General features: G+C 39.9%; 2 protein-coding genes across 7 annotated transcripts in view; one reads left to right on the top strand and one right to left on the bottom strand.

The window, feature by feature from the left end:
• The window catches only part of STK24 (serine/threonine kinase 24), a 50,352-nt gene extending 39,892 nt beyond the window's left edge, over nucleotides 1–10,460 (top strand). The window contains exons 6-11 of the mRNA XM_041423428.1: nucleotides 1,568–1,753; nucleotides 2,000–2,145; nucleotides 3,049–3,172; nucleotides 4,072–4,140; nucleotides 5,039–5,175; nucleotides 7,504–10,460. Coding sequence (XP_041279362.1) covers nucleotides 1,568–1,753; nucleotides 2,000–2,145; nucleotides 3,049–3,172; nucleotides 4,072–4,140; nucleotides 5,039–5,175; nucleotides 7,504–7,540 — 699 coding nt within the window. The 3' untranslated portion in view covers nucleotides 7,541–10,460. The remainder of the gene's footprint in view (nucleotides 1–1,567; nucleotides 1,754–1,999; nucleotides 2,146–3,048; nucleotides 3,173–4,071; nucleotides 4,141–5,038; nucleotides 5,176–7,503) is intronic.
• Nucleotides 10,461–13,804: 3,344 nt separating this feature from the next.
• Nucleotides 13,805–27,414, bottom strand: part of FARP1 (FERM, ARH/RhoGEF and pleckstrin domain protein 1) — a 201,328-nt gene continuing 187,718 nt past the window's right edge. For 4 of the 6 annotated variants that reach the window (XM_041423349.1, XM_041423351.1, XM_041423350.1 and 1 more), the window contains 8 exons: nucleotides 24,437–24,505; nucleotides 22,398–22,487; nucleotides 21,285–21,367; nucleotides 20,835–20,947; nucleotides 20,184–20,347; nucleotides 17,624–17,731; nucleotides 16,466–16,617; nucleotides 13,805–15,376 (listed from right to left, as the gene is read on the bottom strand). In XM_041423349.1, coding sequence (XP_041279283.1) covers nucleotides 15,295–15,376; nucleotides 16,466–16,617; nucleotides 17,624–17,731; nucleotides 20,184–20,347; nucleotides 20,835–20,947; nucleotides 21,285–21,367; nucleotides 22,398–22,487; nucleotides 24,437–24,505 — 861 coding nt within the window. In that variant the 3' untranslated portion in view covers nucleotides 13,805–15,294. Of the gene's footprint in view, nucleotides 15,377–16,465; nucleotides 16,618–17,623; nucleotides 17,732–18,648; nucleotides 18,786–20,183; nucleotides 20,348–20,834; nucleotides 20,948–21,284; nucleotides 21,368–22,397; nucleotides 22,488–24,436; nucleotides 24,506–27,414 lie in introns of those variants that run through there. The other 2 variants (XM_041423353.1, XR_005954037.1) reach the window with 2 other exon arrangements.

The following is a 27,414-nucleotide window of genomic DNA, read 5'->3' as shown; positions in this document are numbered from 1 at the left end:
AGTGGAGAGGACGTGTGCAAGTCAGAGATAACCATGAGAATCCACTGGGCTGACACAGGTGGGGTTCAGGGGTGCTTAGTAAAGACAGCAGTGATCAATGAAATCTCTGGTCTGTCGAGTACCTGGAAATAGATCTGTTTACAGCATAGCAAAATTCCAGCTGCTCTGTTTGGGAGTAAAACTAGACAGCTCATGCCAGATCTTTCCTGCTTTTCCTGCGAATAAGTCTTTGTTCTGCTTTCACTTAAAAAGAAACAGAGAAAAACCAAACATAAATATTTTTAATTGGTATCTTGTCCTTGGAACAGACATTTCTGTGATTTTTTTTTAATTTTACCTTTCTGACAGGTTTATAATCCATTCTCTTGACTTTTGGGTCTGTGATTAGAGCAAAACATAAAAGAATTACAATGCATTGCTTCAAATTACTTCAGGCAGATTTGCAATAGGATTTGTATCAAGGGAGACAGCATTCCTGAGAAAGAGTAGCACATTTTCATAGTGAAAACTTTGAGGCTACTTGGACCAAAAAGCAGAATATTACTGTTAAAGACTGTATTTCTCTAGTCTGTGAATAAGAATGATATATAAAACCAGTGATAAACTCCAGGGAAGTTATATTCTAATGTATTAAATTTCTGATGGTTGTACTAGCTGATTTATGTTGAGGAAAAATCTTGTGCAAGTTAAAACATTTTACTTTATGTAAATATTTTAGACTTACCCCATATTTACATAGTGTACTTGAATATGGTAGATAAAATGCTAGTTTATATGACTCTGCCATTGGTTTTTGGTGTAGTAGTATTGATTTCAAAAAGTTTAAACTCTACTTAGTATAACTTTTATACTGAAGAGTGGAGACAACCAAGAAACTGTTTACTTGGGCTACGGGGCTAATCACATAAAACAGTGGTAACAAAACCAATTTACACATGAAGTTATTTACAGTAAAGCTTAAAAATCTACCTTTACAAGTGTGATGGTTTTGACTGGGGTAAAATTAATTTTCTTCACTGTAGCTGGTATGTTGCTGTGTTTTGGGTTTGTGCTACAAGTGTTGATAATTCAGGGATGTTTTCCTGATTGCTGAGCAGCCCTTGCACAGAGCCAAGACCTCTCTGCTTTTCACCCACCAGTGAGCAGACTCGGGGTGCACAGGGAGCTGGGAAGGGACTCAGCCAGGACAGTTGACCATAGGGATATTCCACACCATATGGCCTCATGCACAGCAACAAAACCAGGGGGAAGTCCCTGCTGCTCAGGGCCTGGCTGAGCATCTTCCTCTTGGTGGTGAATAGCTGTTTCCACTTACATCACTTGCCTTTCTTGGGTGTTAGTTCTCTCTCTTTGTTATTTTCTTTTCCATTATAATTCCATGATTATTTTATTTCAGTTATTAAAGTGTTCATAACCCACAAGTTTTCTCCCATTACCCTTCAAATTCTCTTCCTCGGCCATTCCACCAGGGGACGGTGTGAGCAAGCAGATGTGTGTTGCTGGTTAAACTAGAGCAGCACTTTCTTTTCTTTCTCCAATCTAATCTTAAAAGCATTCTTTCTTACAGGCAGATATCTGGTCATTAGGCATAACAGCCATAGAACTTGCAAAAGGAGAGCCACCTCATTCAGAATTACATCCAATGAAAGTTTTATTCCTCATTCCTAAGAACAATCCACCAACGCTGGAAGGAAACTTCAGTAAATCCCTCAAAGAATTTGTCGAGGCCTGCTTAAACAAGGACCCAAGCTTTGTGAGTTTCATGTTTGTCAGTGTGTAGTAGAGAACTTGACTGCTTTACATGGATTGCATGAGTAAGTGTCATTCAGCTTCTCTAATATGGGGTGACATAAGTGACAGATATATTTTTAGATACTGTATATATTTAACATCTCATTTGTATCAAGACTAAACTCTGGATTTCTTTGTTTTTGTAGTGAGTCACTCAACACTTAAACACGGTAAAAAAACCCCCAACTCTCTCTTCTTTTCTTTTAAGAGACCTACTGCAAAAGAGCTTTTAAAACACAAGTTCATTTTACGAAACTCCAAGAAAACCTCTTACTTGGCTGACCTCATTGACAGGCATAAGAGGTGGAAGTCTGAGCAAAGTCATGATGACTCCAGTTCTGATGACTCGGATACGTAAGTTTGATGAGCCTATAAAATATCCTCCTTTAGAAGCCAAGGAGTTATTTTTAGCACATGTATTGCTGTATTCAGTTATTTGCAGATTTTCAGCTTAGTGGCCTTGGTAAATGAATGCAGTCTTAATTTTAGTATTGCCAGGGATTTCATGCAAGTAACAGTCACTGAGGAAAAACTCTCCTGGCCCATATTCTGTACTACCCTCTCTTTTATGTAGGGTCCAGGGCTCTTCCTAGTTATGAGGCCAACTGTTCTGCCAGCAGGAGGTCTCAAGCTGCACAGCCAAGTAGCACTGTGCAAGTGAGATTCGAGTGAAGAGATTGCCACAACTTATTCACAAATGGATTAAATACTTCATAGTGAAGGAAACGCTACTATTCTCTGCTCTTCCAGGCTTCATGCTAATGGCAAGCATCAGGTTATTTCTTGAGTGACATTACAGCTGTCTATTTGTTTGCAGTATTAATGGCTTCATGCTTTCCAGTGATTGCAGTTCCAGTGTCTTAGCTATTTTTCTAGGCAAGAAAAGTGAATTTAGTTTTCTAATTTCATCGTTTTTCCTAACGAGTTGAGGTACTCTAGTTTTCAGATAGCAATAAAACACTTCATGTAACTTGTTTGTATTGCTTGGGAAAATGTTACTATGTCTTGGGAAAATGTTTTCAATCTGTAATGCCTCTTCCTTACATCTGGTGAAGTATCTTGGTTTAGATTTTTAATTTACCCAAAAGAATAAGTTAGCTTAATTGTCATACTTGTCTTTATATGTAGTCACCTGCACAATAGAATCCTGATTTTGGTCTTTACTGAGATTTTATATTTAGTGTGTATATTTAATGAACATCAGCGGTAAGGTGTAGGTAATAAAAATTGGGTTTTTTTTTTCCCTTTCCCTTGAAGTGAAGCAGATGGTCAAGCTTCAGGTGGAAGTGACTCAGAAGAGTGGATCTTTACAATAAGAGAAAAAGACCCCAAAAATCTAGAGAATGGAGCAGCCCAGCCTTTGGAGTTGCAAAGAAATAAGGTGCTCAAAATGTTGATTTCATAATACAAGGAGAATAATTCTGCTTTAATAATTTAGTAATAATTTTATGCCTTTAAAAGCATTTATATTGTAAAACTTCCAGAACTTTTGCTAAAACTGTGTTTTCTACAGTTGCCTTTCACAAAACTTTCTCAGTAAGTCTTGAAGCTTGGGCATTCAGTTAATGTGTCTTTTTTTGAAGTTGACAAAATATGTACCAAAATATTTCTCTCGTTTGAAATACAACCACTGGAGGAAGACCAGGCAATACTGTATTTTTAAAATCTCATTCTGTACAGTAAACTAAAACCAGTACAGTGCAAATCTAGGCTGGAGTTTTGGAGAAGGCATTTTGGTCTTTTAAGGAAAAAGACTACAATGTAACAAAGAACAGAATGTGCCCGCATCCAAAAAAATCCAAACCCAAACAATCCAGAATAAGGGATGTTTAGGAACGGCTCCATTGTATTTTCTGCAAGCTGTGTGGCCTGAGCAGGTTGTTGCTGTGCTGGCTCTGAAAATTTGAAAATTCTGGAGAAATATAAGAAAAATATTGTATCATACAGGATGAACCTAGTAAATATCAGCATGTCTATGACTTGGTTAATGCTCAGTAGGATTGTGGGAGTTTGGTGGTTTTGGTTTGTGGTTTTTTGGGTTTTTTTCCCCTTCTAATTTTGACCTTGCAGGTATTTGAGGTGCTGCAGTCTCAGTTTTTAATTCAGCCTCTATTTTCCACAGTGCTTTGGAATAGTATGTTGTAGAACATTTTCGGTATATGGAAACAGAGCTTTCATAAAGTGTAGCATGTTGGAACTACATTTTGTCTTTAATTAGCATACAATGAGGATACTTTTTTTCAAAAATAAAATTGGTCAGATTTTTTTTTTTCTTTAAAGGAAAAGGATATCCCAAAGAGGCCTCTATCCCAATGTCTGTCTACAATTATATCCCCTTTATTTGCAGAGGTAAGTTATTGCTTTAAAATGTAACAATTCCAAGGTTTATCTGAATAAAAATTGAAAAATATAATGAATGATACCTAAGGTTGCTGCTACCCATTTGGAACTTGCTGTGTTAAGTTTTAGCTGTGCCTTTGGTATGTCTGCTTCTGAGATCTGTATTTTGTTCCTGACAGTACTTGATATGCATGGTAGTAACATCAGACATGCTGGCCTAAAACAATGAACATGACAAGAAAAAGGTGTATAAATGTTTGGATTGCAGCATTCTATTTTTGACACTACTTTACATATTTATCTTATTACAAATTTCAAGCTCAAGATCTGTTCCAGGATACAGTTGTGGACCAGATCATCAAGAATTTCACTTTCGAATTTCAGTGTTGAAAGCTGTATTTTGTTCCCATTCTGAGTTTTATATTTTTATGCTCTCCCCCAAAATACATAAAACAACTCTGAGAAAGAATATATGAAGGATAAGAGAAGAATTTATGAAGATACGATTATTTTAAAAAGTTGATAAAATTACTGCAGTGTATGTTTATAAACTGTAGGTGTGTAAGTATGGACACTAAAGTATAGGAAGCACATCTTGAAATCAAACAGCTATGGGTAACTACTGCTTTTTTTCCTTGGGATACTTTGTTGTAATTTTTGACTGTGAGCATGCTGAAAAGGATGTGTGAAGATTGAAGATGTTTGAAGATTATTGACATCCTGATAAGTACTGTAAAGACAAACTTCTGCTTGAAAAAAGTCCTTCAGTATGTGAGGGTGTATGATGAAAGTCAAATGCTGACATTGTGAACACTGATGGTCACTTGCTAACAAGCTTCTGCATTATATTGTGTATAGAAATATTTATTAATATCTTATTAATATATTTCTTCCTGGTTTCTTTCAGTTGAAAGAGAAGAGTGAGGTGTGTGGTGGTAACACAGATTCCATAGAAGAACTGAGGAAGGCAGTTTATTTAGCTGAGGAGGCTTGTCCAGGCATTGCAGATACCATGGTGTCACACCTTGTGCAGAGGCTTCAGAGGTAATGAAACTATTGCAGTATGGCTTACAGAAAACTGCAAATCTGATTCTAATATTTGGCTTATGTTGAATTGAAAGAATTAATTTTTGTTACTAGTGGAGAAGAAAACCACTTGTGCCTGCAGTTTGTGCAGTTGTGTTTGCTTACTGGAAGAACACCTAATCATATCAGCAGTTCTAATTTCTAGCCTCAGGTGATAGCATATAGGTACGTTCATCCTGTTGGTGTGCATATTGGGTGTTAAATGAGACTGGACAGGCTTTTCCCTTTGCACTTCTTGTAAGGGACACACACTTCCTTGGTGTCTGGGTGTGTGTTGCAGAGAACACTCTGTGTCACTCTTAGGTTCTTTTACCCACGTGGATAAATTCACTGTTCAGTTGGTCTGTGTTTCTCTCACTCACATGGTCAGTGGTTCCTTGTTCATTCATTAAAGACAGTCTGTATGGCTTTTGGGTGACACCTCCAAAACCAATATTTGGTCTTACTTCAAAAGGCCAAATTTCATGAGATTTTTCTAACTGCCTTCCTTGGGAATGTATTAAAACAAATAATTTTCTGTTCCTTTAAATGCTGCACAAGAAAAGATGAGAGGTATAAATTTCAGAATTGCTGCTGGAAGAGGCTATAAATGTAACATTGAATCTAGGAGCCCACAGCTGTTGTGAAACTCACAGCAGCCAGATTGGGTTGCTTGGTACTAGAAAAAACTCATGTCAATGATCAGTCATGGACCACTACATGGAAAAAGATCACCCTTAGCAGGTGTCTCCCTTGCACTGTCTCTAACCACAGCTTGGTAAAGTTTAGGAATTCACAGCTTTGAAGTTGAAGCACAGGATTTCCAGGGTGACACTTTCTCCTTCAGTAAAAACCAATGCCAAGAAACTTGCAAGCAATCATGTTTGTTGTTTTATGGGCTGTTAAGAATAAAGCCCAGTCAGCATCTCTAGTGCTGAAAGGTTACTTCTAATGCCAGATGTCCTGTCCTGTCTCATTTGGTCCTGGCAGATTTGAAAGAGTTGCTGAAGCTTCCATCTCAGTTGTTTCCATTAGGGGTTCCAAAATTGAATCCAGTCTTTCATCAGCTAATATTTCAGTGTCATATTTTTATCAGTCTGGTACAGGATCTTCCTGGAACTGGAAACCTCAAAGACTTGATGCTGCAATTGAGGCTGAAAATGGCCATGTGGAGACAGTGCCAAGACATGGGTGTTTTTGGGGATGCTGGAAGTGATCTTAATGTTGCTGTCACGACAGCAACATTAATAATTTTTGTCCTGTGAGAAAGATTTCAGAACCCTTTATATACCTATTTAGTATTGCTTTCATTCTGTTCTGCTTCCTTGGACTGTTACTGCTTTTCTTAGTCATAATGTCTTAGAGAAGTGAAGGCAAGCACTCCATTCTCTTTCTAGGAGAGAAAGAATTATTCAGAGAATGTTTGTCAGGGGGTCACACCTGGATGAACTTCCTCTATTTTTCAGGGATTGTATTCCAGCTATTATGGGATAATGACTCCAGAAAGGGAGTGAAAGAATGAATAGCAAGAACTCCCACTAAAAATGAGCTTGAATCATTCCATAGCTGAGTAGTTTTCCCTTGGGGATAAAGCTGTTTTTTTTGGAGCTAGTCAAATTCTGAAAAAATAATTCCTTCTTGTTCAAGTGCTACAAGAAGTATGCTCTGTTACATCATCAGGTCATTCAGTATAATACCTTCTCAATCGGATAGCTAATTACTGAAGATAGGTTTCCATCAACAAGTTTCTGATTACATTTTCACTCCCCCTTATCATTGGTTAGGATTGGATTTTGTAAGCTTGTCTGAATGAATTAACTGGGACCTTTAGAATAGCTGCCCAGTAATGTGTGTGAATCCAGTTACCTTCCCCCTCCAGTTTTGATTTTGGATGTTTGGTGAAGTTTACTGGAAACTTAATGTGATTAAAAGGTTTTCTTATTTCTTTGGATGATTTAAGAATCTGCTTAGATCAAGAGATAGAGTTGTCCTGGCCCAGTAATATTTTGAAAAGATTTGATGTAAGTTTGCAGAGTAGGAAAGTTGGAGTTGCTAAATGTTCTTCCATCATTAAGTGCTGCTCAGTAACACATTTGAGCACAGGTTGTTGCTGTTTGTTAGGAAGCAGTGATACTCTAACTGGCTTGTTCACAGCTCTTCCTTTAAGGTGTGGCGGCAATGGTGAGTGCCATTGTGCAAGGAAAAAGGCCAGAACTTCAACAGCATAAAATGGAATCACTTCATTGCTGCTTCTTGTAGAATGCCTTTCTAAAAGTTGCAACAGTAACTATTTATTTTCCTCTTCAGATATTCCCTAGCTGGAGGAAGTTCTTCATCCTACTGACATACTCTTCCTTCCTGGCTTTCCCAAGACAGCAGAGATCCCATGGTGTCTGCGTTGAAGGCGTGCACCCTAATGCTGTTCTGCCTCACAGTCTCTGGAAAGTCCTTGGGAGGAAGGACATTCTGAGTGAAAATGAAGTCTCTTGGATGGAGGCAATCTTTTTCAGCTCCTTAAAGCTATAATTTTTTAAGATGATAATTCACATATTCCAGGGAGGTGTCCTTTTGTAAAATCTGAAATGTATATTTAGGTTTGTGATAGAGAAATTGAAGATATTGAGAAACCTCAGGTATCTTGCTTTAAGAATTCCACTGAGAGATGGAGCATGGTTGTTGGTATTGTGTACAGATATGTATATAATGTCTTTTTTAAAAGAAAGCCTTTCAATGTGCATAAGGAATCACTGTGTACAAATGGTAAAGTGCTTTTGTAGATAATGTTAGTGGGGTAAACATTTGACAGGCCATAACTGAGTATTGCCTTGCCTTTATTACATGTAAAGTTTGAAATATGTGATAAGTGAATCTTGGTTAGATTTTTGTATGTGAAGTATTTGCCATTGAAAGAGTTAATCCTGTATTATAGAACCTTCTATTTGTACCTCAGCACAGACACAATTTTATTCTGTTTCTCCAGCATTTCTTTCTTTTTACTTATATTCTGAGCCTCACTTTCTATTTGTGGTACTACTTCTATTTGTTTTAAATTTCATACACCTAGTCTCTCAAAGCTTTAAATTTAAATTATTATTTTTCCTAGAGAATGAGTTCTTTCATATCTTCAGTTTCAAAATGTGCCAATGCAAATTCTGAAATAGTTCCGTTTTAGTAACAGATATTTGGGAGGAAATTTAGACACAGTCTTTTTTCACCTGAACGTGTTTAAATACTCAGAGAAATCGTTATTCCCTTCATTTATTCTGAAGTATCTCCTTAAGGTGTAGATTCGGAGACAGTTCCAAGTATTTCTTTATCATGCCTATTTTTATCATTAAAAGAAATGTCTTTCAGCATAAAAGAAAAGTTATCCATAGATTCAGTATTTGGTCTCGCTGCCTAGATCTGTGCATCTCTTTACCAAAATGGACAGATGTTGGGCAGAGAGACTGCGAAACAGCCCAAGTGCTGGGTGCTGGGTCCTGCTGCTTGCCTCTCCAGAGAAAAGTTACTTCTTGAAATTCTGAATTTTAAAATTTCCACTATTCCTGTGAGGGCTTCTAGACAGCTGACTTCAGGTGTCACAGATCTTGGAAACAGTAATACTAGTTCATTAGTTGTATGCACAGTTGTTTAGGTAGCTGCTATTTCCCCCCTCCCCACCACCCCCCCCAGTATTACTCTGAGGTTTACCTTGGTTGGTTTCACCAAGACTATATTCAGGTTCTACTTATTCCAGTAGCTAAGAGAGCATTTTTGCCTTCTTTTAATGAAGCAATCGATGACTTTATGCTTTGCATGTCCGTGAGGTAACTTATATATTTACTTTTTAAAAAAAATATAGACGGGAGCTTTGGAACAGAAAGGATTAACATTTAAAATACAGGCATATCTGCCTGCCTTGGTACAAGAAACCCAGGTACTCTAACCATTGTGGAAGCTGGTGAGGTTGCCTTCCAGGACTTCTATCACCATGGTAGCCCTTAGTCTATGCATATTAATAGCCTTAATTTATTAATTTAAGAATTTAACAGTAAGAGGACACTGTCTTGCTAACAGAGCTAATAAACTTCTGCCCAGGTTGAAACAACAGTTGGAAGAAATGTGGGTGTGTGTTCATCTTGTGCTTTCAGGCATTACTCATTTGCCAGCCTAATTAGGTAATGTGTTGCCTTTATGGCTAAGGGAATTTAAAATAAATTGAACAATGCTAAAGTTTGAGCAATGTTTTACAACTCCAGTTGGATTATTATTTTTAATTATGTTTAGTATGCTCCTAAGTGTTATGGATAAGCTCACTTTTGAGGAAACAAATTTAGCACTGCTTTTGTGAAATGGGCATCAGAATGCAGTGCAATGGAAATTTACCTGTTGATGTCTCAATAGGAGAACATTAACCTTCAGTAGATCCCTGTGCTGTGACTGCACAAGGAAATCAACAGGTGTGTTTGCATTGGGAATATAAATTGATCAGTCTTAAGCTATTCCCTAGTCATCTGTTAATGTAAGGACTGGAAATTAAAGTGAGCTTACTTGGAGATGCACAGAACTCTTGAGACTTAGTGGGGAAGTTAAACTTATGCTGCTGGCTTGAATGTCAGGAATTTATCAATCAGAAAGTTGAATTAAATTCTAAGCTACACTCTTTGAACACTCATTTGAAAAGTTATATATATATGTGTTTTGAGTTGCATTTTAGTTGTGTTCCAGGACCGTATGTTGAGGAAGTACTTCTCTGAGTAGAGAGTGGCAGAATTTGCTTGATGAATGTGTCAGAGCTTAAGATGAATAAGACTTGTGGTGAGGGCAGGTGGCCAAAAGGCTTGGGCATTCAGAAGAAGACAAGACCTCATTTATGGTAGAGATGTGTATTTTTATATGTAATATACAGATTATTTAAATATAGACTATCTTAAACTGAGATTCACTGAAAAAAAAAGTGTGCTGTATCTTGAATGTAGAAGTACAATCATTTGCTATTAAAAATTATTGATGCTTTAAAAATCAGGTCTGTATCGGTAACAGAAGAGGAGCTTCATTTGAAAGAAGCACCACCTCAGTTTCTCAGAGGAAAAGAAGTGTATTGATATTTTTGAGAGGTTTTTTTCATGCTTAAAACATGTCTGTGTTACAATGTTGCACTGATGATTTTTCTGTGCAGGTAGTACTTCACTCAGTCTTGACTATACTAAATGACAAGCTATCCCTATTTATGCAAACCTTTAAATTAGTAGAACTGCTTATTTGTCAGGGATTTCATGATTAGGCAGTAAATAAACTCACTGTTTAAAAACAATAAAATCAGTTATTTGAACTGAAGGCTTGCTTTTTTGTAACTCTCAGATCTATTTTTTTACCTTACTTTTCCCTGCAGTTGCACTTTGTAGTTGCTGACCGGTTTGCTGAAGGATGATGTGCTAGGGCACAGAACACTTTGGTGTAGTAATAAAGCAGTAACTTCACTCTGCAGTGCTGCAGTTCCTTTGCAGCTCCATCATTGTGTGGGAACAGAAGGTAAACTGATCTGTGTGGAATGCCCTGACTGGGGTGTTCTGCCCCTGCTGTGCAAGAGGGGCAGGTGGAGGGGGAAGGTGAGGCTGGGTGTGTTGGCAGCTCACTGCAAAGCAGCTGGCTCAGTGTGAGTTCCCATCCTCCTGTACCCTGGCACCCATCATCTGCCTCTTAATGTGCTTTTGCTGTGGTTGAGCAATGTCTTCTTTAGCTCTCACTACTTCCTGTGATGTTCTGTATTACTTTTTAAACTGCGTGGTACCAGTAGCAGTTTTACAGTAACCTGACTTTGAAGGAAATGTGTTTTGCCTTCAAAAATGTCACCACTGGAAGATTATCCAGAGTGTGCATAAGCACAGGTATCTCATGCAAGGATCAGGACAATTCCAAAGGGGTTTTGTAGGCTGCTGGGGAGGAGCTGAAGCTATAGCTCAAATGTGCTTCCTGTTTTTAACTGTGTTGTGCAGAGGTGCTGGGAACTGCACTGAGCACATGCCATGGACAGATTGTATGCAAGGGTTTCCTGCCACCTGTAATGCACGATTACAGAGGACCATGAAAGTGTGTGTCTTGTTTTCTGTAATGTTGCTGCCTGTGTATAGCCCTGTATTTAAATTTTACTTTTGTCACTCTACACCAAGACAGTAAACCTCCTTGTAAACTACGTGACCTGGAAATAAAGAAGGAAAAGTTTCATGAAATGTTGCCACCCGAGTGGTCAGTGAGATGGGATTCAGGGCCCCTTCCCTGGAGGGGATGCTCTGTGGGAGTTATTACCCACGTGTCAGTAATGATATGCAGAAAGGTTATTAAACAGTGTTGGGTTTTTAATGACAATCAGCTCAGAATTTGTAGCACTTGGAGATGGCAGTGATTTAAAACCCATCCTGCCAGCCCAGTGAAACTTATTAAGTGCTTTCAAACTATATGGATTGCACCATTACCTGGTGACAAACTGTGTGACAGCTGCACTGGTGTAGATGTGCTTCATTACTATTTTCTGCTGCTAAAAACTGTATGTGTGGCACATTGTCCATTATTTTGTCCCCTACCAGCTTTGCTATGCCCCAGGACAGAGGCAGTGTCCATGTGCTGTAGCAACTGGAGTTGTGCATCTGCCTGCACCACATAGGTAACTGTGCTTTTGAGGGCTAAGACCATGTAATTGGTTGTATATAAAAAGAAAGAATGGGCAAAATTTGGCTTTTCAGGTCTTTCTTGATCCTCGTTCTTGGCTGATGGAAAGGCAGGTTTTTCCACCAGATTTTGTCTCTAAAACGAATTTTTCTTCCTCCTTAGTCAGAGACTTTTATCAAGATTTCTGCAATCACAGCATGTTTTCCTCTACCTGCTGACTTGTCTTTCAGTCTGTCATTTTTGTCTCGTTTCAGCTGAATTTACGAAGGCATTAAGGTGTCAGTGTTGTTCAAATAGAATGTTCTGAAAAGATGTAGGTTTCAGGTATATTATCAAACACATCTTAGCAGAGGTTAAATTAGACAGCAGATAAATGGTAGAGATGCTTAATCTTGTTGAAAAACCACAGGAGTCCGGGCTTTTTTGATCCCTTTGCCTGTGGTGCTACCTCCTGAGGCAATGAAGTCCCTGTTTTGTTTTTATTTGTCCATTATTGGAAACTGGCAACTATTTAATAGGTGAGTAATAACAACACCAGCAGCAAATCTCCTGGAGTGCCCCATCTAAGGTTTTCCTGCAGCTGAGAGAGATGTGTGTAGTGATAGCTCCTGACCTGGCACACAGTGACCCTCCCTCTCTGCAGGCCCTGCCTGGCTGAACAGGCACTGCTGTGATGTGAATCAGGATTAAAAATAAGTGGTTGTACATTAGAGCTTTCTAGTACATTTGAGTTTTATTCACACACATAGACTCTGCCTATTTCCAAGACAGGAGCATCAAGACAATTGATTTTACTCTTTTACTATTGTTTCAATTTTGGGTTAACCGTGGGAATAGACACCTCAAAAAATGCTGACAGGTGACAGCAGTTCAGATGGTTCCATTTAAAAAAGAAATTTAAAAATCACACCAGTAGAGAAGAAAAAAAAAAAAAATCTTGTGTTAAACTTTAATAGGAAAAATAATACAAAAAGATGAAAATGGTGATTAGGTGGGTATTCTGAAAGCTGCACCCACAGCCTAACTTGGTCTCTGCCGTTAACAATATCACTGTATTTTGGTCTTTGCCTTATTTTCCAAATTCACCTTGTGTAAAAATGAAACTTAATGAGAAAAGGTGTTGCTTGATTCCTTTGGAGAGCTCAGAATAAACTACTGCAGCAAATAGCAGTTGATGAACATTCTATCCAACAAGCCCCAGGGTTCTAAATTAAAATTCAGTTTTGGCTGAATTAAGGGCATGGCCCTCAATATAATTTCCATTTAAAAAAAGCCTTTCACTGTTATAGATAACAATTCTAAAGGGAAGAGGCAGGGCCCTGTCTTGTAAGGTACTATTTTACCACTCAATAATAATAATCATTTTTGGCAGGACCAGGTCTGCAGCATTTTACTTCATAGCAACATCAAGTGCTGTTGCTTTTTCAGCATTGCTTTCCCAGACCAGTATGGCTGCAGCTGAGTTGTTGCCCACCTGTGCTGTGTTATTTCCTCTTCTCACTACACAGATCATTGCTCGCATTCCTGGTCAGTCCTGAAGCACTGGAATTCCTGTATATTACTACAGGGCAGGGTCACAGGCTCGGAATGGACAAGGCAGTGGGACCTGCAGCTGAGAAAATGGGTTTCAGGTTTTCCTACCTACTTTCCAAGTTTGTCCTTCAGCATGTCTTAGCCAGAGGCAGTGCTCCAGGTAGGTGTGATTATTGCACTGGTACGGAGAGCCAGGGGCACTAACTGAGGAAAAGAGCAAGTGCAGCACTCTACCTTCCCAGGGTCTCCCTGCAGCTGAAGGAAATGCTCAGAAAAGAGTTTCCCTTTGTCAGGGTGTGCTTGGATTTGGCCATGGGGACTGCTGCTTGTCCTAAAGGGTTTGGAGCCCATCCTCATCTTGGACAGAGGTATATCTGGGGTTGGGGGTAGCAGAAAGAACGCTTTACTGTTTCGAAACAGGCATATGTACAATGGTGTGAGGTATTTTATTCCCTTTTGTTGTGAGCAAAGCTGTAAGAAGCCATTTTACACATCGCACACAGACAAGCCATTAACAAAGCGAGTAGCTGGATGAAGAAAAAGCAGGGACAGAACTTCCCCAGCTTTGTTTCCCAGACTGACCTTCAGGCCCCTCTGCTTAGCACCGTGCTTCCTCCAAGGCCTGTCATGGTGATGGGTGTTACCAGCACAGCAAACTTCTGCCAATGGATCCTTTACATCACCCGAGGGACAAAGTTTCTTAAAACAAGAGGGAAAGCATCTAAGCCTTGCAGATACAGTGCTTCCACCCAGCTTTTCCAAAATGCGGTGCCAGCTGATGTTAAAGCTAGGCATACGAAATGGGTAATTCTGCTGCAGGTAATGTAAGTCACTCTCTGTCTGCCTGAGCCCCAGGGAAGAGAGGGAGAGACTGAAATTCCAACAATAAACTGGAAGTCAGTTTGGGATGTGTAGCAAGCAGGATGAAAACTTGGGGCTTCAGTAGTACCCCGCAGCTTAGAGCAATTTAGTTACCAAAACACTACAAATGAATCACAAATAGCTGCGGTTCTTGTAGCATACAGGTTTTCTTTCAAGTTCGAAAAACAAACAGCAGAATGTCACCACAGCCTTTAATTTCTTCTTGTACATAACCATTCACAGTACACTAACAGCCCAAATAATATTGCACTGGATTATTTTAAAAATTTTTCGTCTTGCAAGTAGTACTCACTTTTCAAAGCCAACAGATGAACAGTTTGGTCAACTTGCACCAAAAAAATGGTTAGATAAGAACCCTATACTTTATTTATACTGCATGGATTTGTGACCCCAAAGGGAAATGAGAATGAGCTGTCAACTGTTTCCTTGTTAAACATAGAAAATTAGTAAATCATTGCTGATTAAATGTAAAAAGACTGGGAAAAAAGCATGAAATCTGAAAGTTATCTCATTCCTGTTAGACTGCTTTCTGTATATATAATTATATTCTATACTGTGAAAATCCATCTACATTTAAAAGCCCAGCAGTCTATAGATTAACATGGTAAAAAAAAATAATATATTTTTATGAAAAGAGAAGAAAATAGTGTTTGCCTCAGAGGAGAAAGTTTTCAGATTTCAGTCATCTGGGAGTTCTTTTAGGTGCAATCTTTGAGGCAACAAAACGTCTTTTGGCATTTGGCACTCTAATAAGGACAATATTTTAATACTGGCACAAGCTAAAAACAGCACAGAATGACAAAATACAAGACATGAAATGAACTGCAGCCACTGGGATGATGGTAAGCTAGTTTGTATATTCGGAGAACTTAAACAGTTTTGCTGAGGAATTGTGAAAGTTTCTGCAAAACCATACTTATTCTCTTCTTTTACCAAAGTGTAAATTTTCTAAACTTGGAGGGAGAAAAGGAGTTTCAAATGTCCTCTAGAAAATCAGCAGCTGCTGGACAATCAACACAGCGGCTTGTTGAGCTGTCAATAGCCGTGAGGCTCTTTGTGACTCAGAGCTCGAGTGCGGGAGGCAGAGCTGGTGGCACTTCGGATCACTTCCATCCATCTGTGAGGAGGCACGAGGAGACACAAACAAAAGGAAGGTCAGTTCCCTGGGAGGATTTTTTGGCAGGTACAGTCTGTGCTATTGGTTGTACAGTTCGATTTTTAGTGCCTGCGGGAGCATCTTCCTGCTTCACCCCTAAATCTGTCTCAAGGCAAGAGGATCCACTGCCAAAACTGTAAGGAGGTTTGGAGAGAACAGACAGCAGGTCCCAAACAGTAGGTATGGGTCCCAAAACTCGTGAAGTTAACAGTGGTTTTACTTGCTCTGCAGACACCAAATATCTTTTTTCTGAGCGGTCCAAGCAATGAGCAATTGAGACCAACCATTCTTAATCTGACAGCAAAAAAATGTACTTCAGCTGCAATTTCTGCTTTTTCCTAGAACTGATAAAGGCATTTTGTGTTTTTATTTTATCACCATTTTCCCACAATTTGCCTTGTTTACAGTTTTGGACTGACATGGCTAAAGGTTAAGAGCAGTTTTGTTTGATGAAGACATCATGATTTGTGACATGTTCATGGTTCATATAAAACACCTAAATTAGTTCCCTGTATGAACAATCACAAACCAGAACTTAGGAGGAGTAGTGCCTTTTCCCTGACTCTCCATGTATCTGAAGTTTAGTGGGAGGTGTAAAAATTACATGGTGAAGTGGCATAAATATGTAGTAGGAACAGCTGCTTCCATAAAAATTGGAATTTTATTTCAGGTGTGGATTTTCCATGCAGTTGTACTAAAGGAAGCAAAGCTATTCTGAAGAGCCACTGAGGTATCCTGTGATCTGTTCACATGCTTCCTGAAGTCTGAGGCATGGAGCTCCCCATATAGCCAGCCTGATCAATTTTGACTGGATAATTCCAGGTTTTGCAGTAATTACTGTAACTGCTTCCATATCATCACAACCAATCACTTGATTTTAGCAGTATCAGGTTTAAAATTTATTTTATAATTTTAAAAGTTCCTTTCTCCAGTTGTGCTGAACCACTTGCCTGTATTACTGAACCAAATAATTAAATTAACTTTATGTCTACTAACCTTTGGAAGAATGCTTCTGGAATTTAACAAAAATTTTCTCAAAAACGAACTTACCTTTCAAAGGTGTATTCACTTTCAGCCCTGAAGTAGTACACATGGGATTTGAAATGTAGCTTGAACACATAATCTTTGTGAATGTTTTCAGATTCAGAAGGAAGGGTAAGTGAATATCCCAATAAAGGAAGGCTGGCTAAAGGATGATTGTCCTGGAAAGATATGACGGAAACTGCTGTGAGATCAAATGTCTTTAAATAAAGAGAGCACATAAGTAAATGGAGAGCAGATACACCCTCATTTAAAGATTGTGTTTCTACACATGTGCAGAAAAATACCAGATTTATACAATTGCAGTAAGATGAATTGTCTGGTAGTTTCAGTTGGTCATCATTACAGACCCTCTGCCCAAGGATCTGCTGCAGGCTGATCCTATCAGTATTTCCTTGAAGGAAAGCTGGCTAATATCTTGGAGTTTCACTACTTTCAAACTGATGAACATAATGCTCCATCATTTGCCACTGGCAGGTCACCACCCAGGTTCATCCTCAGCTTGCAAACTCCTAATCCTTTAGCACTGTGCTTGCCACCCAGCAGGTTCACTGCTGAAGTCCAGTCACTGCATGGCAAATGATTTCTTTATCCCTCTTACGTGTGGAATATCCTCAAATTCCTTCTTTAATCATTAAGGATTTCTATAACAAAGCATAATGTAGCAACTTGAGTTACTTTGTGCTTATGCCCTGCTCAAAGAGATTCAGAAGTCCAACAGATTCTAAACAGAAATCTCCTACTTTTGCAGTAGAATGTATGCTCAGATGGATTAAATAATTGATCACTGTTCTCTTGTTTGGCTTAAGTGTCAGTAATGGTAAACAGAATTTGTAAGTCACTATTAAGTTTTTAATTGTAGTGATAAAAGCCTGGTTTGAACTTGCACCACAGCTTCTGAGCAGTGGTGAGCTCTGCTGTGCTTTCAAGCATGATCTGTACTGTGACTGCTGAGAGCTTCAGGAAAGAACTGACCCAGGAGCAGTGAGAACAAGCCCTGCTCTGTGTGCCAGTGGCAGTGAAGGCTGTGTGTGCAGCCGTGCCCAGTGCACCTGCTGCTCCAGCCTACAGCATCCATAACTGATATCCACTTTTCTCTCAGCTGCCTCTTCGGAAGAGAACCCCGCACTGTCTTCTCCAACCACTCACACTTGCCCAGTCAGTTACCTGGTGCGATTTATAGAAGAACATGCAGAAGTTGGTGAACACCACCCAAAGCTTCTGCCACCCATTGCTGTTTTTGAATTTTCTTAGCAGATTTCCAGACAGCTGGTTCTGAAACAGATCAAAAGCAGCCAAGTAAAACAGTGAAAGGTGCCTGCAGCTTAGTTATTTTAAGAAAAATTATTTGCTTTTATCTGGTTTTATGTGACCTGGTTGTAAATGAAAATGCTTCGATTGACTGAACGTACTTTTCTTCTGCATTTTTCTACTGCTGAGCAGTACTTTATGTATATTTTTGTTTGCAGGTGGGTACTTCCAAAAACTCAAAGCTACTACACTAATTATTTTATCGACTGAGGTGGCTTTTGGCAAGCTGTTACTAAAACTCAGTCTTGTTAATCCTACTCTCTTCTTTTAGAATGGTACTTAAATAAAATGGAAACAGAAAGTCTGACATGAATTTGTGATGTAAAGGAAAATTATGACATAGTTTAGAATTGCAGATAGAGATTCAGGTCTCCGTACCCAGGGACTTCACATAGTACTTTTCAAAGATTTCAAAACCAAGGACTGTTAACCTTATTTTTAGCTGGATTTTGGATAGTTTAACATAAAGGAGGAGAAAGCCATAACCAAGTACATGTATTGAATGGCTGGTTGAAGCAACTGCTCTTCACATAGTGAAGATAGAAAGCCAAGCATCACTGCTCCTTGCAAATGAAGGGGGGTTCTCAGTGAATTATTGATGACTTCCCATTCCTTGTTGACTGTGAGGGCTCTTGCCTGGATCACAATAGCTGTTTACATCATCCTCTTTATCTAATGCAGAAGCTGCATTTATTTGTAACGCTTAATAGTTGAAATCTGGGGTTCCTGGTGTAACTACTACAAATGAAGTATTCTTAAAAAGTTCTGTTTTCGCCTTGGATATGCATTAAAGCCTTTCCTTTAACTCATCCTGTTCTCTGATATCTGGACTACTGCCTCCTTGCCCTAAGTTACAGGTGTACTCCTTAATTTTCTGTTACCTCATTACTCTGGAGGATATCATAAAAGGACAGGCTTTGCATTCGGTACCAGCAGACATATGAAATGGAAACAGGCCGCTGATCACTGATCAGTCCAGCAGGTAGGGAGGAACAGTCACTGACAGAGAGAGGCTCTTCTACCACGAGAGAGACAGAAAGGAGGGAGAGACACAAAGAAAATAAACGATAATGCTGACGTGAGAGGCACCGACAGGACGACGTGAGCATGAGCGGGACCTGCTACGCATGGAGCAGCAGTGGAGCTGGAGATGTTTTCACAGAACAACGCATGGCTCCAGGGTGTGCTTGGTCTTCACTGCTTTGTGTTCATTTGAGGCACAGGGAAGGAACAAAAACGAGCAACAATGAACACTGATCTCAGACCTAGTTAGATTTGCCTAACTGTTTTAATCATTAGAATGAGTCACTGGTATAAGTTCTATATCTATTTGTAGTAAGCCCTCTGCTTTAGGAAAAAATACGAGACTTTGTCCTGTGCTGAACTATTCCTCCCTTGCAGGATATAAGGGTATGAAGAATGGAAAATCCCACCTGTGTGGGACCGAAATGAGGCTCTGCAGTCAGCATTTTTTAGTACGGAATAATTTTGTCATACTTCAGCAACAAACTCACCTCCTGTTTAAAAACAGAGGCAGTTACACAAACTGTGAATATGTTTGTCCTTGTATCCCTGTGTTCTGCATCAGTATCTCTTCTCTAGAGCAATGGTGGCCTGATGTTTGAGGGCTGCCACTCGAGTGCAAATCCACTCAGCTTTAAGATTCCTTCTTCCATTTTCATAGAGCATAAATTTCCATTTGCTGAGGGCTGTGATAAAGTACACAGAGCTCCTTGGACTCTCTTTGGTGAAGGAAGAACACCTCAGCAGGCTTACCACCTCATCCTAAAACCTATACTGAACTAGGAGTCTTTCATTTCAATCTTTGAAAAGACAATGTCTGCACCTCGGCTGTTGAGTACAGAATTAACGAATGCGTATCAAATTGGCTTAGCTGTGATCAGAGTGGTAAAAAAGGGGTTTATTTTGAGGTGGAAAATGCAAATAAAGAAAAAGCAGATGAGACTGAGCAATGAGACAAGGTTCCAGAAAAGATGGCTAGGTAAAGAAAGTAAGTTAGTAATACACGTAATTAAAACCCTGGCTGCAGCAGCTAAAGACAATATCCTTTCCGCTCGAGCAATGGCTTAATGCCTCTGCAACTGAAAGCATTAAGACAGTTTGAACTGCTTCACATTCTAAAGGGCATCAGCTTTTTTTTTTTTTTTGACAGTTGCTTCTATGAAAATTACTGCTCTAAGTGATTTTACAGATGTGCACTACAGGAGCAGATGTGTGCTTCTTGAGTGACGGTTTACGCCATCGTTTGGGAACATGGCAGGCGGTTTAATAAGCGTGCCTGAACTTCCCCAGGAGGAGACAAGGGAACACCGTGCTTGGTAAGGAGGAGCAAAAAGGAAATTGTCATTCAAAAGCGAGCCTGGAGCTGCAGTTCAGGTTGTTCTGAGGCAGATACCTCCACAGCAATACTAAAGTCGATCATTGAAACACTGGTATTTCTGTGCCAGCAGACGTGCACCGTAGTGTTGCCACGGTGTGGTGACTGACGTTCGAGTGAGGTGCGGGATGCACTGAGGTCGTCCTCAGATTCCTGGTCTACAGTAGTTTCATCAGGAGACTCTATGAAATGCAGGGAAAAAGCATCTTTCTTCCTCTATGCAACAACATATATAATTGGAAAAATTAAACAAATCAATTCTGTCCGCAGTATTGTGAACTAATTTTAAAACACCATTTTAGAACTAATTTTGTGCAGACTTTAAATAGATTATTATATTTAATATATTAATTATGTGTTTCTGCAAATGTTAGAATTAAAGGCTAACTACCATGCTTTGCTGGTGTTTTTAATACCTTCCAAGGACAGGCACTGCCCAAATAGTTCCTGGAATCATTATGCTTAAGTCACTTCTCTATTCAATGAAACTTTCTGCTAACATCAACAAGAACATTAAAATGGCATATATCTATACATATATATGTGTATAAATCAACTTCAAACGTCTCAGTTTGACCTGTGGCCAGCACTTCTCACCACTTTGCTTAGAAGCAACCACCAATCATAGTGACAAAAGTGAATAAAACCTACTCTCTGGCATTTACTTACTATTGTCAGGTGGGCTGCTTGCCAGTAACTCTGGGGCAGGGCCACTGCTTTTCTCTGCCAGATCTATTGCCATCTGGATGTCCTCAGTCCATTTGTCCATTTCAGCACGGGTACTAACAATGAAAATTCAGGTTTTATTCACTTTCATACAGGCTGAAAGCAAACTCTAAGAAACAGACACAAGCTGAGCTTACTTTTAACTGAAATGAATACATTCAGACACAAGATGCTACTTTTTTCTCCATGATAACTTAGTTTTGGTTCCAACTTGCACAACTGCCGCTCTATTGTGTGCCATCCCCTTTTTTCTTAACAAGTGGCTTTCACAAAAGAATATACCTTTGAGGAGATGGTTTTAGGAGCAAATACAAACAAAATGATGCCTCTGTCCCACTGTGACAGCTGCAGAGAAAGACAACTCACATGTGGACTTTGTCTCCACTGAATTACCTTGCAGCAACAACGATGGACTGGTGTTGACCTCGCAGTGTCAGACAGTGAGGAACTCCCCATTCCTCCTCACTTTCCTCCATCTGAGAGGTAAAAGGCCAAATGCAGTCAGATTGCAGGAAGTACGTATTTCTTAAGGTAAAACAGTGAACTGAATGAGCTCTTACCATTGGGGAAAAGAAAACAGGAGAAATGCTCACAAACAAATTTGAGCTAGGTATTGAGGAAAAAACCAGTGCCTTGCAAGTTGGAAAAATAGTAAGTTCTGCAGTAATGTCTTGAACCAAAAGCATGGCTTTGTCTGCTTTGTGTCAAAGAAAATAGCAGTATTTTTATCAGAAGAATGGTTTATTGAACAAAAGGATGTGTTAAATGCTGGGAGTGCTCTGGGAACTGTAGCATAGCACAGCTCTGCTGAGAGCAAGTCCAGGCCAAATGGCCATCAACAAGCGAGTAGATTCTGTGAAAATTTGCAAGTGTTTAGAGAAAATCAACTGTGGTAGTGACAATTTAATTTAATTCTCAGGAGAACAGCATGGAATTGATACCCAACATTGAGAAGTTCCGTTGAAAATAATGGAGAGAATGAAAATCAGCAAAAATATATTTGAAATCAGCAAAAATATTTTTGAAACAGTACGAGAAGAGGTAAATAGGTGCTGTTGGCTTGAATTTTCCAGGAGAATTGCAACAAGAGCTCCAAATAACATTTTGCTGCCAGATTCTCACTACTTTAGCTTTAAGATATAGAGCTGGAACATTAGGAAATGCATTTTTAATAGAAATTAAATCGTTGCTACTGTTTACTTGTCTTGTGTGTGTCTGTAATGAATTGGTGACGAATTACTTGTAAGAAAAAAACCAAAGAACGCATCTCCAGAGAAGTCTGCATTGTGAGGAAGCAGCCCTCAGAAATGCCTTTTCCCCCCTCACTTTTGCTATGTGATCACCTCTGTGCAGAAGGCTGCAGGAACAGATGCTGAGCCCAAGACAGATTTAGAGAACACCCCCAGTTTGCTGCTGTTTTCAGCCCAGCAGGAATTCATCAAGCACTTAAATGGGACCACAAACGGCCACTTAAGCATGAATCCCTTAAGTTCTCACAATACTTACTATCATGCCATACAGTGGAAGATGCCCATGGACTTTAAACTGATTGGATGCTGTCAGGCCTCTACTTGTGTACAACAGGATATCATTAAACTAAAAAGCAAGGATAAGCATCATTAGAATGGTGTTGGCTGGCAGGTATGTATGTGAAAAAAAAAAAAAAAGAGAACAATGAATACAGGAAAGCAGAGTATTTATGTGGCAGTCCTAATTCATGAACCCAAAATATTGCCTTCCACAATATTCCACTATTTAGTGTTAGCACCTGTTATCTTCCCTGCCCTCCCTTCCAGCTAGTTTTAGGTATGTTTCCATAATTTTCCACTGGATGTTTTCTCATGCTTTCTAATGTTCCCTTTGTGATCTCTGGGTCAGAACTACCAAGCCACAACAGCAGTGAAACAGAGCAGTACATTCACACTCTGCTGCACTTTGAAGCTATGCAAGGTGTGTTCTTCACCAATATTTTCTCCTGCTTTGAGAGAAAAGATAGGCGAACCTGCCCAAGAGGAGTGTCCAACTCAGCCCTTATAAACAGAGTGGCTGTCTTTTACTCCCCATATTCAGAAGGAAGCTGGGAGACCTTTTTTTTAAGGTACATGGTTTTACATTAAAAATACCAAGGTGAAGAGACTGAAAATCTCAATTTGCAGAGCTTCCTGCAGGTAACAACAGTTGTCCAAAGCATGTCAAATTACTGCCTGCATTTTGTTGCCACAAAATGAACAGAATATTTTCACTTGGCCACCTGGGTCAAAGGGTGTTTTTCTCAAACCAAATGGTTGCATCAAGAAAATCACACTCTGTGGTGTGAAACAGAGCTCTTGCCACAGACCTGTACAATGCAGCAGCAGTAATTCATGAAACTTTGTGGATCAGCCACTAGAGGGGGATTTAATTATGCCAATGATTACATGTGTATTTGGAATCCCACAGTACCGACCTGGGATTTTACCTCCAAATAGATTCTGGTGATTAAGACAGATAAAAGACTTCTTTGACAGTGAAAGCAACTGGCTTGAGAGTCTAGTTCTCAGACTATTTAATGTTTTATACAGGTAACACCAAGGCATCATCTAGTATCTGTTGGTATGCAAGAAAATATGCACTGTATTCATTTAGGCTTCCTCTTCAGTGCCTTTAAAGGCAGAGGATAATCCTGCTCAGGTGGATTTATCAGGTTATATCTTTGGCTCATTTAAAAGATTAAATGTCAAACACCTTGTAAAATCTGGCACACTGACAAGCTTTTCTACACAGCCACTGCCTTCACCTTTTGCACACAAGAAGCCTAAGAAGCTTTCTTCTTTCTTCTGCCTGACTTTCTGACAGTGCACTGACTCTTCAGGGTTTTGTGTACTAAAAAATCTGCGCTCTGCTGGGCATCAGCACCAACAGCAGTAACGCAAGGAGCTTGGGAGCAAATCAGCTGGCTGGGAAGAAAAGAGAGGAGGAACTATCCAGTGGACCCTCAGGGATCAGAGACCGAGTGGGATCACCATGATGTCAAAGTGGTGGGAGGAGATGAACTTTCCTAGTGCAAAACTTGAAAAACACATCTCCCAGTACAGGCAGGTCCATCAACATGCTGGGCACTCATTTTGGAACTGGATGATTTATGGAAAAATTTGGTTCTGTAATGTGTTCTGACTGCATTATGTGAATTATTGTTCATATCACCAGGAGTCACTCTTTATCTTCTTTTCTGAATACGGTCACTATCCCTGGTGCCGCTTTTCATTTTGTAATGATGCTGCTTTTATTTAAGACAAGGTGCAAGGAGGTATTATTTTATCATTATATTCACACTGTCATATGAAAAACAGTTTTCTCTTTGTAAGAAGCAGTTATGAAGAGAATATTGGATTTGAACAGAAATGTAGGTGCTTAACAGCCAGCTGCACAGGTGATGTACTATGCTAATTTAAATAAGGCTGTTTAAAAATACTTACTGTAATTCAAAATTCAAGACTAACAGTTATGTCTAGTAGATGCCTAGAGTTACATTTCATTGTACAAAGAAAAACTGTCTTCTTGCTTACCAGAAAAAACATCCGTTGCTGTAAACCTTTTCCAGACAACTTACTAAGACTGCCCAGCCTAATAAATTCCTGTGGGAAACAAATACAAAATAAAAATTTTTCTCCTGCAGAAATTACATTTTTTTTAGTAGGTAAACAGAAATATGACTACTTGGTCATACAAATGACTTGACTGTCAGTTACCAAGACTTGTAATTTTATTAAATATGTTAGAAATCTAATTTATAGGATAATTCCTGTTTGTAACTGTCTTTAGGTTAAACTCCTTTCATTCATATTAAGAAAATTCAGCTGAGCAAAATTGTTTTTACCTGACAGTAACTCATTCAGACATGTCCCTCTTTCACCGGTTTTTAATGAGTATTTTTCACAGCACAAATGACACAAAAATAATGATATATGTGTTCTTGGTTAGCCACTGGTAATCTTCTCTGGTGCATGTGGCATACACTGCTCTCATTCACTGCAGTGTAAAACCGGCTACACGACTCAACATCACCACTAGCAGCAGACAAAGAAAGACATTTGTCTGGCAGGGTGAGCTATCCCAGCACCATCCATGTAACATAATAAAGCACATTAATTCAGACCATAGTGTTTAAGAATGTTTAGGGATGGAAACAGAGAAAAAGTAACACATCTGAAACTTTCAAAATGCTGGATTTCCTAGGCTTACTGTGAACTGTGCAGTAACTCACCCTTATATTTCTCTGAAACCCACGAAAACATAATTTTTCAGTCACTTCCTCCAGCTTCAGGTAAGAGGTTTATATTTATTTATTACAACCTTTCTAAGGTCATTCTACTCATAATTGTGTATGTAAAAACCTATATAAAGCACTTAACCACCTGCATCCTAGGAATAAATTGGCTCAGATCAACCTGATCAGAGAAACAACGCGAATGCCTTAGGCTTGCTTTGGTGTGTCCAGTCCCCCCACCTGCACTGCCTAGGGGCTGAAGGGTGGAAAAGTGGCTAGAGGTGCTTATCCCTGTGCCACAGTAGGCTCATGGCACCAGAGAGGCCACTGGAAGCTGTTGCTGGCCAGCAAGGAGCATTAATCATGGTTAGGACCATGTGGTACCACCCAATAGTCCCTGGCAGGCTCAGCACCAGCACGGCCACATGGATCCAGAGGTGCAGGTCACTGCCGCCCGCAAGGACAGCCAGCCCCGGGGGGTTTCATAGCCAGTACAGGAACCAGCTCAGCAGCAGCAGACATCCTGCTCTGGACAACCTGAAGAGGTTACAGTGGCATTTGCCTCCCAGCCCCGCCTGCACCAGGGCAAGGACTTGAGTCAGAGCCAGAAGAACAGCCATGGGCTGGAAGCAGCAACACCCTGGGCATGTGCCAGAGCATGGTGGTGGCCAATGCTTCTTGTCTTGGCAGGGAAACAACTTCTGCCCCCCATCTGCCTTTTCCTTGAACTTCCTAGGACAGGAAGACTGCTCAGACTTTAAATAGACTAGGGTAGCAGAAACACCCGATGACAGCATTTAATTTCATGTGATAGAGAGATGCAGAGGCTGTGAAATGTCCCGAGGGACTTGCCAAGGATGTGAACAGTCTGTGGATTACTAGAAAGAAACATGAGCTGTGGCAGCTGCTTGGAGACAGGCAAGAGGTAACAGGAGGGAGTGGGCAACAGCCACAAATGCAGACATACCTGTGCTCAGCACTGCCTTCCCAATGGCACATCAACTTCAAACTTGGCTGCAAGTTCTGGTTTTGTGTATTACACAAAAAAGTCAAGGGAGTGGGGAGGAAACTACTTCAGCAAGAGACAACTCAAGTTTGCACACACAGATACATGTGCCTAAGAAAATAAAAAAGGCTACAAATATTACACTGTGGCTCATTTATGCTGAAATGAGCCTTTGATTTTAAAAAGGCATGATAAGTAAGAAAGAGATGTTGGTATTCTTATGTCACAACTAAAAGTGTTTACTTAAGGCAACACTGTCTCAAAAATGATTGCCCAATGATACATGTAGACTGAAGAGACTGCTCCTCCCCAGGGCCATGAGTTTCAAAGCAAGGCATGGTGAAAGGGCTGAAGTTCTTCCAGCACAAATGCCTTACTTGCCTTTAATCTGTCAAGCTCTAGCATCAAGGGCTGGGAAAAGAAAATAAGGGCAGCATGAAGAAATGTTCTGGAATGTGCAACTGCTCAAGCTCTGAATGCTGTGATAAATGCTACATTTTTACTGCCTCTGTTGTAAAAGGTGTTTGGAAGTGTCTAAAACAGTCCAAATCTATACAAAAGACAGGACTTTAAAAGTCAATAAAAAGTAATAAAGAGGATTGCCTTGTCCTGCTGTAAAGGTGCTGTTTTCTGTGGTGTGCTGATTTTGGCTGGGGTAGAATTAATTTATTCACCGTGGCTGGTATGGCGCTGTATCTTGGATTTGTGCTGGTCACAAGTAGATGAACACATGGTTGATAATAGAGAGATGTTTTTGTTATTGCTGAGCAGGGCACACACACAGCCAAAGCCTTTTCTGCTTCTCCTACTGCCAACACTGGTGAGGGAGTTGGAGGTGCATGTGAACTTGGGAGGAGTCACAGCCAGGACAGGTGACTCAAACTGACCAAAGGAATATTCCAGACCATGTGACATCATGCTCAGTTCATAAACTGGGGGGAAGAAGAAGGAAGGGGGAACATTTGAGGTGATGGTGTTTGTCTTCCCAAGTCCCCATTACACGTGATGGGGCCCTGATCTCCTGGGATGGCTGAGCACCTGCCTGCCCAAGGGGAGCAGTGAATTAATTCCTTGTTTTGCTTTGCTTGTGCAGTTTCTGCTTTTCCTGTTAAACTGTCTTTATCTGAACCCACGAGTTCTCTTGATTGCTTTTACCCTTCCAGTTCTCTACCTGGTCCTGCTCTTGGGGCAGTGAGCAAGCAGCTGTGTGGGTCTTGGCTGCTGGCTGGGGTTAAATAATGACATTTGGCATTACTGGGTTTACATCTGAG

This window comes from Onychostruthus taczanowskii, unplaced genomic scaffold (genome assembly GCF_017590055.1).
Source record: "Onychostruthus taczanowskii isolate IOZ18803 unplaced genomic scaffold, ASM1759005v1 scaffold77, whole genome shotgun sequence".
Classification (NCBI taxonomy): domain Eukaryota; kingdom Metazoa; phylum Chordata; class Aves; order Passeriformes; family Passeridae; genus Onychostruthus; species Onychostruthus taczanowskii.
The sequence above is the reverse complement of the archived record's forward strand: the minus strand, read 5'-3'. Positions and strand labels throughout refer to the sequence as shown.